This window comes from Carassius auratus, chromosome 36 (genome assembly GCF_003368295.1).
Source record: "Carassius auratus strain Wakin chromosome 36, ASM336829v1, whole genome shotgun sequence".
Taxonomy (NCBI): Eukaryota; Metazoa; Chordata; class Actinopteri; order Cypriniformes; family Cyprinidae; genus Carassius; species Carassius auratus.
Window position 1 is genome coordinate 19,533,662 of NC_039278.1, and position 16,358 is coordinate 19,550,019.

At 32.6% G+C, this 16,358-nt stretch overlaps 1 protein-coding gene and 1 long non-coding RNA gene across 2 annotated transcripts; one reads left to right on the forward strand and one right to left on the reverse strand.

The window, feature by feature from the left end:
- Window positions 1-1,024: 1,024 nt before the first annotated feature.
- LOC113055556 (uncharacterized) lies at window positions 1,025-16,309 on the reverse strand. The gene is made up of 4 exons (XR_003277539.1): window positions 16,270-16,309; window positions 15,876-15,960; window positions 4,521-4,797; window positions 1,025-1,746 (listed from the first exon to the last, which is right to left on the reverse strand). It is a non-coding gene; the product is annotated as an uncharacterized LOC113055556 (long non-coding RNA).
- Window positions 6,325-14,993, forward strand: LOC113055555 (peroxisome proliferator-activated receptor gamma coactivator-related protein 1-like). Its single transcript, XM_026221948.1, has 11 exons — window positions 6,325-6,479; window positions 7,724-7,981; window positions 8,075-8,134; window positions 8,260-9,361; window positions 10,577-10,627; window positions 10,851-11,370; window positions 11,591-11,770; window positions 11,844-11,910; window positions 11,997-12,118; window positions 13,284-13,435; window positions 14,416-14,993. Exons 1-11 carry the CDS (start codon window positions 6,393-6,395, stop codon window positions 14,511-14,513), a joined length of 2,697 nt encoding a protein of 898 aa, XP_026077733.1. The 5' UTR covers window positions 6,325-6,392; the 3' UTR covers window positions 14,514-14,993.
- Window positions 16,310-16,358: the final 49 nt, after the last annotated feature.

Sequence of the window (16,358 nt, forward strand, 5' to 3'; positions counted from 1 at the left end):
AATCAGTCTTTTTTTTTTTTTAAGTATCAAATTCAGTGTATAATAATAATAATAGAAAATGTCTTTTAAACATTTTATTATAATATCACATTTTATTTCTTGGTGACTTCAAACCCTGCAAATTATTATTATTGTTATACTTTATTCTCAAATTATTAATGTTAACAACATCAGCATTGCGTGACTTAGTATTGAAGTAATGTAGTGCAAAACATGAAGTCAGTCACACACACACACACACACACACACACACACACATCCACACATCCACACACACACTCTCTCTCTCTCTCTCACACACACACACTGTTATTGTGGACTTCAGTGTGTAATGACGTCTGTGTGTTCAACAGTTTTCAAGCCAAACTGTTTTAGAAAACTTTAAGAATAAAAACTTTAAGATAAGCTAGTAAACACATGCAAATATTGGGTAAATATTTATTACAAGAGATGAACCATATATTTATGGTATTACATATTTTTGTAAAATAATATTATATAACAATATTTAAATAAAATTTTAGGTATTAAATGCATCGTGCTTATGTTAATAAGCCAATAAACTCATGCAAATACTGGATGAAATATTTAATGTTTAACTAGATTTGAGACTATTTTCTATTCATTTTTTTTATAGTAAATGCACTGTAATATTATATATAAAACAAATCATGTTAATAAACTAATAAGGACATGCAAATATTAGTTAACATCCTTTATTTTGATTAGAAGTGAACTATTTTCTGTCAATGTTTTTAGAATTAAAAGCATAATGTTATACTATATAATTATAAAACCGAGAGTTCCGCTCCTTGATTCTGATTGGCTGAGCCGCTCCTTGATTCTGATTGGCTGAGCCGCGTTCGAAGCTGTTGTGAATTACGCTACAATGTAACACACACCTTTGTTTACTTCTGTGTGTTGCTCGGCAACCACTTTGTAGCAACCTCAACTGTTTTTGAGGAGCTACATTGTTTGGTGGAAGAAACTGTTTTTATACTTTATTTGCTCTGTTTTATTTTGTGAAACCTTACTGTGTATATGGAATAACTGTTTTATAAAAGCATTAATCCCAGTGAAGCCGTGGTTTACACTGAATTTATAAACGCCCCTAAGCTGTTCACTGTAAACCATGACCTTAACATATACAGTAGTTGGACAATGTAGTGTTAATATATTAATAAGAACATGCACATTTTGAGTTGTTGGCGTCGAATGCATTGTGCTATCCAAACACTTGTTGATTTTCTGTCTGTCTAACAAACACACTCACAAATATCTGTTCTCATCCGCTGAGAAACTACAACACAAACACACGAATCAATCATGAAACGTCTGAGATGAGACAGAAAACACGTCTGATGCTGTGTGTCTCGAGTTTAAAACACAGCGTGACCTTTCATCAAGCCACTTCACAAACTCCCGCTCCTCCTCTGATTTATCTGAGGGTCTCAGCTTTAAAAGCAGCAGATCTGCCGTCTAACACAACAGAGATCTAGGCCACGAAACGCTGTAAATGTCAGCGACGCAAACCAGCTGTTGGAGCAGATGAAAAGTCAGACGTCAGGAGACGGGCAGCCATGTTTCTGCACATCTAACCTCAGCGTGTGTCACTGCAGAGAAAGCCTGGAGCTTACCGGGACACGCACAGCCTCCCACCGACATCTTCTCACATCCCCGTCACCGAACGCTGGAACAGAGGCGAAGAGATCCTCCCGCTGCTGCTGCTGCTGCTCACATGGGCGTCTGATCCACACACACACACACACACACACACAGCGGCACGGAGAGACAGAGAGGGAGGAGAGAGTGGAAACAGACAGAGAGAGAGAGAGAGAGAGAGGGGTTAGAAAAGAGCAGGCACAAAGGAATGAGAGCAGAGAGAGTCGCAGAAGCATAAGAAGCGTGTGCATCATTATCATCAGCAAGCATCGAATCAATCCTTTCCATCCTTTAGATGCTAAAGACCCCAAATATGATCCCCCCATCTTAAAATGTGAAGGGCATCTTTATAGTTTCTTGTATGAAGATCCAAAGACATCATGAAAAAAATATTATAAATCAATATTATTGGGAAACATATTGAAGGTTGTATTATATTACTGCTGTGATTTTATGTATTTGTTTGTTTGATCAAAATGTAATAATTTATTATTATTTTTTGTTATATTATTTTTATTTCATTATTTATTTGTTTATTTTAAGCTATTACATTTTGGGGTTCATTATTTAATAACTACTAATTATTTATTTTAATAATTGAATTATTTAAATTTAACTGATTAATTTGTAATAATGTTTTATTATTTAATTATTTATCATTTTGTATTTACATAGTTTTATCTAATTCTCATGTACTTGTTTTTTTATTTCTTAATGATGAATGTATTTGTATTATTTATTTATCTTGTTATTTATTTTAGTCTATTTTATTTATTTGTTATATTTTTTATTTGTCATATTTAATGACTTATTTATTTTTATTATTTAATTATTTATTAAAAATAATAACTTTTTTATTTTTAAAAAATATTTGGTTTTATTTGTTAAAATTATAGATTTATGTTTTATATTTATTTAAAATGTTTTATACCTTTATTGAATAACTTATTTTATTTTTTTATATTTGTTATTTTTTTTACACCATTTTATTCAAAACACGGACCTCCGCTGCCCTCTTAATTCCTAATTCATTTGATCTAATTAATCTCCTAGTATCCTGATTGATTAATCCAATGAATCAATATACTGCATACCAATATTTTCCACAAAATGACGATAATTCAAAAACATTTTTATGGCAGAGTAGATCAGTGTTCAGAAGTTAATAAAATGTTTCTGTCTATATCACTGAACTCCAGAATATTACTGACAGTGTAATACTAGACTTCATTCACTTCTATTCACACACACATGAACACTGATGAACTCTGACCTGTAAATTATTACCTTGAAAACACAACAGAGGATCTAAACATCACAGACCGACAAACAACACAAACACATTTAACAGCCTTATATATAATACAGCATCATCAATTTAATTTTAATTATTGGGTTTATTTACAGATTGTAATCAAATTTTAATGTATTTGTTTATTTATTTTTTACATTTTTCTAATTAATTATGAAATTAATTTATTTGTATTACTTTTAAATTTGTGTTAATGTATTGTTATTTTTTTTATTATCTATTTCTTATTTCATAATTAATATTTGTTTTATTATTTTTATTATTGAATTGTTTTGTTTTTCTCAGAACTTTTCCCCAGACCTCCTAATCCCTAATTCATTTAATCTTTAAAAATAACTTTTTTTATTTCTAGTTTTAAAACAGATCTTGAATCCCAAATATATATAAGTACTGTATAAATATATATATATATATATATATATATATATATATATATATATATATATATATATATATATAATAAAAATTTATTTTATTATTTAACTTATGTAAGTGTGCGAGTGTGTGTGTGTGTGTGTGTGTGTGTATATATATATTTTATATTAATTTTCCCATTTATTTTTTTTCTGTCTTTCAGTGTTGTCAGCATTCAGCAGCCACTAGGGCTTGCGATAAAACAATTAGATAAATAAATAAATAAATATGAACTAATAAGGAAATATTTAATTTTTGTAAATAAATATATTCTAAAAATATTACGATTAATTATTATGTTTAAAATATGAATTTTTCCCCATGTGAGAAACGACTGGAGCTCGTTAAGAGAGAGAGAGAGAGAGAGACAGCAGTGACGGGGTGGGGGGGGGGCACTGTCACCATGGCAATGTGGCAGATCACACGTGCACATAAACACACGCGTGTTTGCCCTTGACAGACAACCACCCAAACAACAACTCAATGCAACCGCAGCAGAAACCCTATGAAGACATTATGATCAGTGAGATCTCTTAATTAGAAACGCTGTGATTGGTTCTTGAGGAGCGCACTGATATGATCATAACTGTGTTTAGATTGTAATGGGCAGATATCTCAGACTGTGCTGGAGATCTCACTAAAGTCAGGGATACAGCCTTATTTAAGGTTTTTCATACAGTCGAGTTAAGGCTGCTCTCGAAACTCAGTCTAAACACACAATGCTGCATAAAAGCCTTAGTTCTGACCTCAAGTATCACAGTAATTCTGCTCTAAATGCATTTTATTTATTTGAGAATGCTGCTTCAGAATTGAATCAGTAACTCTTTATTGTTTTTAAAGTGAAATATCAACATTTACATGAGAAGACATTTATTTTTAATTAATTATTTTGTTATTTTATTTTAAAAAAAATGTATGGTTATGAAAAATGTATTTGTATTAATCAGAATTTTAATATATTTGTTCAGCTCATGGTTTTAGCCATAAAGATTTCTGAATGAGTCGTTTTTGTAGTTTAATTTCCCAGTAACATGTCTACATACAGAATTTCTGTGTAAATTTGGCATTAAATATCCAGAAATGTGTGTGTGTGTGTGTGTGTGTGTGTGTGTTTGTGTGTGTGGTCCTGTACCTCTGTGATCTTTGTCAAAGCCGGTTGTTTCTCCCGTGTCGATCTGTCATGTTTCAGATCTCAGTTTCTCTGTATTTCTGCACACTTTCAGGTTCTCCTCTTCTGCGAGACGATCAGTGAATAGAAAGACAGAAAAAGACCTGTTTCCTTTTACATCTGGTGTTTTCAGCTCTCTCTCTCTCGGGCTGTTCTGGGATCAGATGTTTGCACACATGACAGAGCAGATGATGAGGTGTCAGGTTAAAGGTCAGGGGTCGTCTGTGCTGACTGATGCTCTCTGCAGACCAGAACACACACACACACTTCTAGTGACATGATGAATAATAACACAATTTAAAGGGATAGTTCACTCAAAAATTTTAATTCTGTCATAATTTACTCACTTTACTATTGACTTCTGTAGTATGGGGAAAAATTCACTTGAGTTTTTATTCTTAAAAACATATTGAAAATGTGTTTTTTTTTCTGCACGATTCACAGTATTTTCAGATTTATGGAGTGATAAAAAGAGAAATCCAAAATCCCTTCTATAAAAACCTTTAACTCTAATATAAAACAAGAATTTTGGACCTGGCTTTATGCAGTGTTTAGCTTTATGTTATGGAAATGCATGGAAATTAGATCATATTTAATTAGATATTAGAATTAGCTTGTTTATTCAAACATAACATTTAACTTTTCACAAAAAAGTTTGAAATTCTTAATATAATCATTCAGCTAGGGAAACATGACGATGTTTATTAATTCAGTTTTACTCTGTGGTGTCTTGTCTTAAAAATTTAGAAATTTTCACCTTTAAAATCACAACCATGAGCTCAGAGACTGAGGTTATTTTCATGTTATGGCCAATAACATGCAATTTTGTCTAAATAAATGAAAAATAAAATGCTAAAAACCTAAATCAATCATTTTAAATGCTACATATTAATGTAGGCATTAAAATAACGTACATTATATAGAATAGTGTTAATAAATTATCATAGCCTTTATATTAAAATCAGTTACCACTAGCAATAAATTAAAATAAAAACTAAATGTAAAGATTTTTATTGCTTAAATCATTGGTATTCATTGATATACTGTTCTATTTTTTATATTTTGAATTAGATTTAATTTAGAAAATAAATTATTATTAATTTATTAGATTATTTAGTTTTCATTATTATAGTACTTTAACTTAAAATTAAAAAAAATGATAAATGTTGTCTGGGCAACTAGCTGACATAAAATATGTTTAAGTTATATTTATTATATTTCAGTCAATGTTTATTTCTAGTAATTCTTCTTTTTTTTTTTTACTTAATGGTAATTAACAGTGCTTAAAACAAGTGAAAACAAATCTTCTAATGGAAAGAAATAGTCTCAAAAAAGTACATTAGTTTATGGTCCATTTCTTAATATTTATCTTGACATTTTACTAGAAAATAATACAGAAATGCTGATTTAAATGTGCATTATTTGAACAATTATAATGAAATGCAGAGTTGAAGAAATTAATATTCAACTTAAAAAATAATAATCCATTATTTGGCCCCTAATTAAAGAAATTAAAGCAATGTGAATAGTAAATAATTACTAATAGCGGATCTACTACTACATGACATTCTATTTGTCATCCCAATTACAGAAATCAAATAAATCAAATAAAATATGTAAAATAATAGCAATTTCAAAGCCTTAAAGTGACTTTGCTAATTTAAAACGCAGTAAAACGAATATGAGGTAAAACGATTAGACCGTTAAGTTGTTGCCTAGGAACTGCAACGATATTTTTTTTAAATCGTATTCAAGGCGAGCTGTCATTTTCCCGGGAATCTCCGCACCACGTGACTCGCCCGGCGCCTCGTGTGCAGCTCCTCTCTCCGAATCAAAATGGCGGCGCCGCATGGCGTAAAACCGAAGGATATAAAGTGCGATTTTACGGACCACACAGCAGCACAGGCGAATCGGGACTCTCAGGTTTTATACATGTTTCTGTTGTACGCATGCAGATGTTTATATAAAGACGCTGTTGCGACGATCAAGCGTAGAAATGACGCTCGCCATGTGAACACGTGGACGCCAGCGCGTGCTCGAGGCGGATGTGAAGTTATACACGCGTTATAAATCTTGAGAAATGCGATATTAAGATCTTTTAATGAACTCAAATGTGGTTTAAGTGCTCCATTGAGGTTCTTAAACACCACTTTCAGGGTTTAAACTGTTTAAATGATCGTACACCGGTTTGGTTTATGAACATGTCGTTCAAATATATAACCGTGTGAAAAATAAAATGTCCTAAATTCATAATAATGAGTAATATCGAGTAATTTGAGTAATATCGCAGCGTGTTTGTTTGACAGCTTCTGCACTCAATCTGTATAATCGAGATTAAATGAGTGAATCAAACGAGTTTTTACACGATCTTTTCCACTCGTGTTCATATTTAAATGCATAAATGAATGGATGGATGAATGGTTAATAATTAACTTAAGTGTATGTTGATTGTCAGATTACACTTTGACGCTTCTCAAACCACGCTGACGTGTCTCTCGCGCACACGAGTCTTACTGAAACTGAACCGCACTGAATCCCGTTCAGTCTCAGAACAAGAGTCAATTCGAATTAAACCACTACGATTCACATTTAATTAAGACTCCAGAAAAAGAAATTGAGAGTTTTGCTGAGTTTGTTCTTTAGTCCAATGCATGAAAACTTCGAGTTAGTGTACTACTGAACGTTTTTTGTTATACAATAAAAAAAAAATAATAATAATCGGTTAGTAAAATGTTAACATATGTTATATTTCTTCATTGTTTATATTGTAAATCAAAATGGATAAAAGTTAAATATATTAAATATATAATACATTTGTAATAAATTAAGTCAGTTTTTATAGAAAAGGCTTTTTTATTTTTGGGCAAAGATTATTTATTTGCAGAATAGAAACAGTTTGTTATTTATTACACACCTGTAAATTTTGAGTTAGTGTACTACTGAACGTTTCCATTTTTTGTTCTACAGGTTTAAAATTTAAGTTTCTTTTCTAGTAATTATTTATTAACTTTAAGTTCCGACAGTTAATAATTAATGTTAACATTTATATTTCTTCTTCGATTGTTTTCACTGTAAATCAAAATGGAAGTAAAATATATAAAGTAAAATATAGTAAGGAGCTTTAAGTTCTGCGAGATCTGAATCCCACATTGTTTTGTTATCCACAGGATGAATTTGGAAATCACGATGCTCCTGTCTTTGAGCTGGACGTCGGAAGGATTTCTGATGCTCTTCACGGAAGCCTGGATCCGTCCATTTTATCCATGTTTCAGGAGAAGAGGCTGACGGAGAGCGTGGAGAGCGAGGCGTCGCTGTTGTCCGCTCTGACCGAGATGTTGGACAGCGTGGACGTCGAGACGCTGTCTCCGTTCGACACGCTCCCGGACGCAGAGATCTTCGCCGCTCAGAATGGTTCAGATCACACGGTTAGTGAAAAAAATGTATGCACATTAAATGTATCTTAATGTATGCACATTAGTGTTAATATAATTACTTAATCACATGTGTTTCCATCACAGCTCAGGAATCTGCTTCATTTGAGCCAGACATCTCCGGATCGGTCCAAAAACTCAGGAAGAGTACGCTTCCTTTGCTCTCTCTTGTTATTGAGCCGATTCAAGGCATCACAGAAATAAACAACAGTTTAATGTATATTAAAATAGAAAAACATTATTTCTATTGTCTATTATTTCTTCTCCATCAGGAGGTTGTGATGTCTGACAGACAGTTGAGACCTCGTCGGCGTTTCCTGCCCCAGAGTGAGATTTCCCAGCGAGACGACGAAGAAGATGAGAAGAAGAAGAAGCGCCGCTCTGTGAGAACCTTCCGGATCGAATCCGATCTCGTATTCCCACAGGACGGACGCGAGTTACTGGCAGAATTAGTGAGACACATGCATCCGTACTGCATCAGGACACACCTAGAGAAGGAGACGCGAGCGTCTGCGGAGCAGGAAGAGGAGGAGTTTATTGATGTAGAAGGTTACGAGGAACAGGAAGAGAACATGCTGGACCAATCAGGACATGGAGAAGTCTTGACAGAACAAGACAAAGAACCTAATGCACAGGACACCAACAGCCAGGAAGAAAGTGTGAGATCTTTAGAGCAAAGCGTTAAGATGACACCTCAACGCAGCGCTTTAGTCAAACCCGGCGTTGTGAAGATGCAAAGAAAGAAAACGGTGACTTTCGCGTGTAATCTAATCTCCGTTCACGAGATTCCTCCTGATGATGAGGAATCTGATTCTGAATCTACATCCTCTAAAACTGACATCACTTCCCCTCAGAAGCCCAAAGCGCTCAGTCTAGATCAGTACCGTCTCCTCAGACAGAAGAAGCCTCCTCTGGAGGAGAAACGGATGGACTTTCGTACCAAATGGCCGTCGCTTCCCGACCTTCCCAGCGAGCTTCCGCCAATCCTGCTGGATCCAAACACATCTTCTGGTGAGATATCACCAGCTGTTAAAGTGAAAACACCTCCATCCCAGCCGCCCGGGGTCTCACGTCTCTCTCGGAAAGACGGCAGGAAGGCTGTGGAGCTTTGCATTGACCCTCCAAACCCGGTGTTAGTGCCCTTGAAACCCACACGATGCATAAACACAACACAAGCAGCGCCGCAGAACGCCTCAGAACCAGACGTCTGTGTTTCATGTGAAGAGGTTCGAGTCTCTGAGCTCGTGCCAGTGACATCTGCTTCCATCTCTGTGGACATCAAACACAAAACTTCATCTGAAAGGAGACGACCGTCTGTCCGGATGCCCACGACTGTCACAGAGAAGCAGAAGCAGAAAACCGGTGCAGAAATCGGTGAGCAAGAAATAGCCAAGTTTAGATACGTATCAAACTTGCTCTTCTATTAAAATTGCTTTCAGAGCAGGGTCATTTTTGTTTACTGAAGCCCTACAAAAACATTGCGTTACTTGAAATGAACTGAAATACTAGTTGCCAGGGCAGCATTTCTCGTTTTCATTCAGTTTAACTTGATTTACTAGAATAATTAAAACTGAAATTAAAATTAATTAACAGTTAAGTATATAAAAAAGTAAAATGAATTAAAAAAAAAAGTTAAAATATTTTTAATTTAATTTTAAACAGTCAAAGATAAAAAAAACTAATAAAAAAAATTCTTAAAGATATATCTAAAATTAAAATGAAAACAAATAAAAACTCATTTGATTTTAAAATATTTATAGAACTAATATAAACTAAATTATACAAATAATAATAACAATAACAAAAACAACAAAATTTTCTAAAACTAGCTAAAATGAAAACTGAAAATATAAAAATTATTTTAAGATCTAGAACTATAATAGAAACTAAATGGAGAAAAACGAATAAAAAAGTAAAAACACAGCATAAATTTAAATAAAAATTACAAAATCACAACAAAAAGAAAAAAATCTTAAAGATTTAACTAAAATATAAACGAAAACAATTTAAGACTAAATTTAGATTTTAAAATATATTTAAAAAACATTGTAATGTAAAGTAAATAAAAACTAAATTATACAAAAATAAAAATAACAATTACTACAACTTTAGCTAAAATGAAAAATATTAAAGTATTTTTAAACATTAATGAAAACTATAATAGAAACTAAATAGACAAAAACAAACAAACAAATAAAATGACAACATAACTAAAAATTCATTAAAATTAAAACATATAAAAACAAACATTTGATTTTAAAATATTTATAATAACTGTAATAGAAACTAAATACAAAACTAAATTATACAAAAAAACTAATAATAATAACACAAACAACAAAATCACTAAAACTAGTTAAAATTAAAACGGAAAATATTTTAAAATGTTAATGAAAACTAATAGACAAAAATAGAACATGAAAAAAAAAATTAAAAACAACAACAGCAACAAAATTACTCAAACTTTAAATTAAAGTGTAAAATGTGACCCCTCCCCCCACAAATTGAGAATATTTATAGATCTGCAGTAGTATATCACTGGCACTATAATCACAGTCTGAAAGAGTTTAATGCGGTGTGTGGTTGCAGGAATTGAAGCCGCTGATCTGACCAGTCTTCTGGAGCAGTTTGAGACTCAAGGTAAATGATAAACACATGTTCGTTTATGATCAAGACACTATCAGCTCATTTACATCAGATCAGATAAGAACGGTGTTTTTATCAGCACTGAATCATTTCCAGTCCATAAAAGACTCCTCTTGCCTTTTCCTTTCACTTGATCTGTCTAATGTTTGTCTCGTCACGACAGAAGACGATTTGTTTTAGCCTGTGCTTGTGTCACTGATTACTTCCCTTCCTCCAGGACTGACTCCACCCGCTACACCTCCACATCAGATCTGGAGACCCCTAGCGTCGCTCAAAGGGACCAAACATGAATCCATCAAGCCCTCGCCCAGCAAACCCATCCAGATAATCGAACCTCGGCCACTGCCGCCCAGTAAAACTCACCTCAAACCATCCCTTCCCAGCTCCTCTCCAGCGGTGGATCCCACTCCAGCGTTCCTGGACCACGACTACTGTGGGATTCAGAGCAGGGAGACGTCTTCGACGCACACAAACGCTCTGTCCGATTCAGTGCTGCTGTCTCCTGACAGCTCCCCCTGCAGGATGGAGGCGTTCCAGGAGGCGGAGTCTCTGAGGGGGCGGGGCTTGCACATCTCCTCACGCTCTCTGAGCCCATTAGACCGCGGGAGGCTGAAGAGGCGGGGCTATGATGGCAGATACCAGCGCTCCAGCTCGAGGTCGTGCTCCTCGTGTTCTTCATCTTCATCATCATCATCATCATCTTCTCGTTCCAGGTCTCGTTCGCCGCCCAGAACAAGGTAAATGGAAGCTGCTGACACTCAAATACAGTATAATTTAGTTAAAATATTGTATATAATAATATGAAAAAATAAAATTTTAGGATATATAAAAAAAAAAGTTAACAAATCTTTTTTTGTTATTTAATAATTAATTTTATATGCATCCATTTAGCAATAAGCAGCTTCAAACTGTCCCAGTCTTCAGTCTTCTTTTGTTTAATTACGTCTGTGGCTTTAGGTACAGGTCCAGAAGGCATTCAGGAAGCAGTTCCTCCTCGCGCTCCAGTTCACGCTCGTCTTCTCGTTCTCCTCCTCGCAAGCGAGAACGCCGCTGCTCCAGATCACGATCCGGATCGTCACACCGCTCTCGTTCGGGTTCGGGCTCGCGCTCGCCTGAGTCTCACTGCAGATGGACGAGGTGAGTGTGAACGCAGCACAACACAGTGATTCGTCTGCTGTCGAGTGTGAGTCTAAATCAGTGTTGTTCTCAGTCGCAGAGAGAAGGAGCTCAACCGCAGACACGAGGAGGCTCGTAAACTCCGGCAGCAGAAAGCCATCGTAAGTGGACCAGCGAATGTCTGGCTTTAAAGTGGACGTTGTGTGTGTGTGTGTGTGTGTGTGATGACGACGTGTTTGATCTCCAGGAGGAGCGGAGGGTGGTGTATGTGGGAGGGATCCGTAGAAGCACGTCTCCGTCGGACCTCAGAGATCGATTCTCTCTGTTCGGGAAGGTGGAGGACTGCACGGTGCATCTCAGGAGCCACGGGTGAGATTCACAGACACACCAATAACACGAAATACAATTATTATTATAATAATCAGTTGAATTTTTAAATTTTACTGTGAAATTTTACTTTTTATCATTTATCATTTTTATTTAGTATTTTAGTAGTAGTTTTTTAGTTATTTGTTTATTTCATTCCTGTTAGTATTAATAACAGTAATAACTGGTTTAATGTTTTAAAATTAAGAAATGAAGATGGCCATAAATATTAATAATATAATTTTACTGTTTTAGTGTAAAATGTTTTTTTTTCTTGTACTAAATTTTTTTTTATTTTACAGTAAAATATTAAAATATTTTTCTTTGTAATTCAGTAGTAGTTTTTGAGTCATTTATTTCATTTAGTAGTAGTAGTAATAGTGGTGGTTTAATGTTTTCAAATAAAGAAATTAAAACAGCCATAAATATTAATATTGTAATTTTACTGTTGTAATGTAAACGTTTTTTTTACAGTAAAATATTACAAAATTAATATATTTTTTTGTAATTTAGAAGTAGTTTTTGAGTCATTTTTATTTATTTTATTTAGTAGTTGTAGTAATAATAATGATTTAATGTTTTCAACAGCCATAAATTTTAATCATGTAATTTTACTGTTGTAGTGTAAATATATATTTTTTCTTAAATACTTTCTTTTTTTTTACTATAAAATAATATAATATATTTATTAGTAATTTTATAGTAGCTTTTGAGTAATTACAAGAAATACAAATAGATAATGAATAAAAATTTGATTTACAATTAATTTGGGAAAACAATGTATATTAAGGAAACATTAAGGTATATTTCTATTGTTTTCATATAGTATTTTTTGTTATTATTTAGTAGAATTATATAAATTTCTTTAACATATTAAAATGAAGAAACTAAGATTGCCATAAATACTTATATTGTAATTTTACAGTTGTAAATAAATAAATATTAAATAAAATACAATTCTAAATAATAGTTTTTTTATTTATTTTACAGTTAAATATTATAATTGTACTATTTCTTATTTTTCATCATGTTTTCATTCAGAAGTTAATAATGTAATTAATTCTGGTGCATCAGCTTCGGCTTCTGTAATCAATTCTGTAATTCTGCTTCTGTAATCAGCTGATATATTTTCTCTGTGTGTTTCTATCTTTCTGTTCTCTCCTTGTAGAGACAACTATGGCTTCATCACGTATCACAGCACAGACGATGCTTACGCTGCTATTGAGAACGGCAGTAAACTGAGGCGTCCAGACGAGCTGCCCTTCGACATCTGCTTTGGCGGCAGACGACAGTTTTGTAAATCCAACTATGCAGATTTAGGTTGGTCTCTTAAATGATTTCTCATTTCATATAAATTTACTTCTTCTGTATGCCGGTCTTTTTAGCTGATATAAAGAGAAATGTAGTTTTGCATTGTCTGTTAAGAGTTACAGAGTAAATCACACTTTGACTTAGAGTGAGATTTAATTAAATTAATATATGCGCTGCATATTTCAGAGTGAAAATAAAGAAATTAGGACATTATTAGCCATAAATATTAAATATCATGTCATTTCACAGCTTTGTTTATTATAACACTATCTTTCTCAAATACCATTTATTTATTGTTTATATTAAGTGTTATTATTATTTTATATTACAGTAAAATAATTATTTTTGTTTTGTAATTTTGTAGTACTAATAGAAATCAATGGTTTAACTTTTTAAATAAAGATAAAGACGGACATAAATATTAACTTTGTAATTTTCAAAGTTGTAATCTAAAATTGAACATTTTTCCTAAACGATTTTTATTTTACAGTAAAATTACAATAGTAATATTAATTTTTTATTTGTAATTTTATTTAATAATAATAATAATTACAACTGATGGTTTAACATTTGAAAATTAATAACTTAAGAGAGCCATAAATAGTAATATTGTAATTTTACAGTTTTACTGTAAAATAAAATTATTTGATTTTTCTTTTTTTCTTTTTTTATTACACTGTGATTGTATTACAATCGTAATATTTCTTATTTGTCTTTTAGTAAAATGTTTTTATTTAGTAGAATTAATATATTAAATATTAAATACATTGAAATATAATTAAATTTTCGGATGTATAATCTTTTTTTTTTCTTTTTTTTTTACATAATTTAAATGGCGATCACAAGAAAAATCTCAATCCGATTCTATCCCCCCAGTCACCTAACTGTTATTTTGTGTGAGATTGTGATGCTTTCACAGTGTAATGCACCATAAAAACAAGGATTTTTTGGATTTAGCCTCATCTCTGGTTCCTTGTCCTGTCGTTTAGATTCCAGCCGGGATGTGGCTCCAACATCCAGGAGCCGATGCGAGTCGTTCGACTTCGACACGCTGCTGAAACAGGCTCAGAGAGGACTGAAGAGGTAGCAGCAGAGAAGATGATGTTCATGGATCAGAGACTCAGCATTACCTCACAGCACTGATAACACGTGACTGGTTCACACGGAGTTAAATACAAGTCAAGCTCTATTAACAGCATCTATTATAACTCATATAAACCAGAATCACAGTCGTACAGATGGAGTCCAGAGAGCTGCGCTTGGGCCATTTGCACTTCACTAAACTGACTTTGCTTTCAGCTCTTTCTTACTTGACACTTAAAACTTCTACTGAAGTACTTTTGCATATTCAATTTTGTACATAAGAATGGAACGGCATTAAAGGATGAAACGGTCATTATGAAAGGAAATTGAATGGTTCATGGTTTATGGTTTGTCTTCTGCATATATAAATATATACATATATATACAACCTGAGTTTTCTGAAGTGATACCAAAAAAAAAAAACCTGTTTTTCAGTTGGAATGGCAATACTTTACTTGAATAAAAATGTTTATGTATTAACGAATGACTTCTCTTCTTTTACACTAAACTCAGAACATTGTAAATTTAATGCTTTTAAGTCTGTTTCTACCCAGAGATTAATTTATTTCAGTTGTCTGCAATTCATTTTGGTTTTTTGATGATTGTATTATAATTATAATAATTAATTATGATATATATTTATATTAAATATTAATTATTATATAACACTAGATTTATACATTTAATTATACCGATTAGGTAACTGCACAAGTTTAGTATAGCACATGGCAGCCCCAAAATACTAAAACTATAATAATAATAATAAAATAAAATTATTATAATGTAATATGTTTGCGACAAATTAAGAACATTGATTAACAAAATAAAACTAGAAAACCATTTTAAAAAATAATAATTGAAAATAAAATGTAAATATAACTATTTCTTAACATTATTAGGACGTTACACATAGAAGTGACCCTATCATTTTTTTTAATTATTATAAATTGTAATTATTTTTCATATTGAGATCTAATCAGGTGAGATTATTATAGTAAGGTAATAATTCTAGAAGTATTTTTGACACTTAAGTCACTTGAAAATATTTGAATATATATATTTTATATATTTTGAAATATTTGTCATTATTTTATACAAAAAAAGCCATTAAATATTAAAGCAGGTGATATTTACTGTAAAAGATGTACAAGCTTTATAATTAAGACGTTTGACAGAAGTCTGTTGGGTTTGAATTGAAATAATATCAAAAGTGTTGAAGATGAAGCCTTTAGGTATTAATATTAGGAAGTTTTACTCTGGTTCCACTAATAATCACCAAAACAAAAATTCATTATTAAAAAGTAAAGAGAAAAGATCCTACAGGAAATAATAGATAATTCATCAAATATTCAAAGATAGTACTTACTGAAAATACCGTTGTTTTCCCGCGAAAACTATGTCACGTGAGAGAGGACGACGTATTTCACGACGTTGTTGAGAAATAGAAAACCCTGTAAATTAATTACCATTTAAAACAACATTCACAAGAAAACATGTTTATTTTGTAATATTCAAACAGAAAGACGAAGAATAAACACCCGGGTGTATATATTTTCTTAACAATGTATCAGTTTTTCATTGTAGAAGTTCATGACTAAAACGAACATCCCCTCAAACCAGTGTTTTAAGTTCCATTCATTGCCTTTTTAAACATTTTAAAGGCACACTGACATTAATTTATGCAATTCATATACATTTTCAAACGTAGTGTAGTGCCTTTAATTAATAATTTCATAATTAATTTGTGTGGAGTACGTTACCTCAAGTAGAGACTGCAGAAAGCGGGCGGGCGGAGGGCGGAGCTACGCGCGGATGGGCGGGGTTTATTTGACAGCTGGGGAAGCGCGCA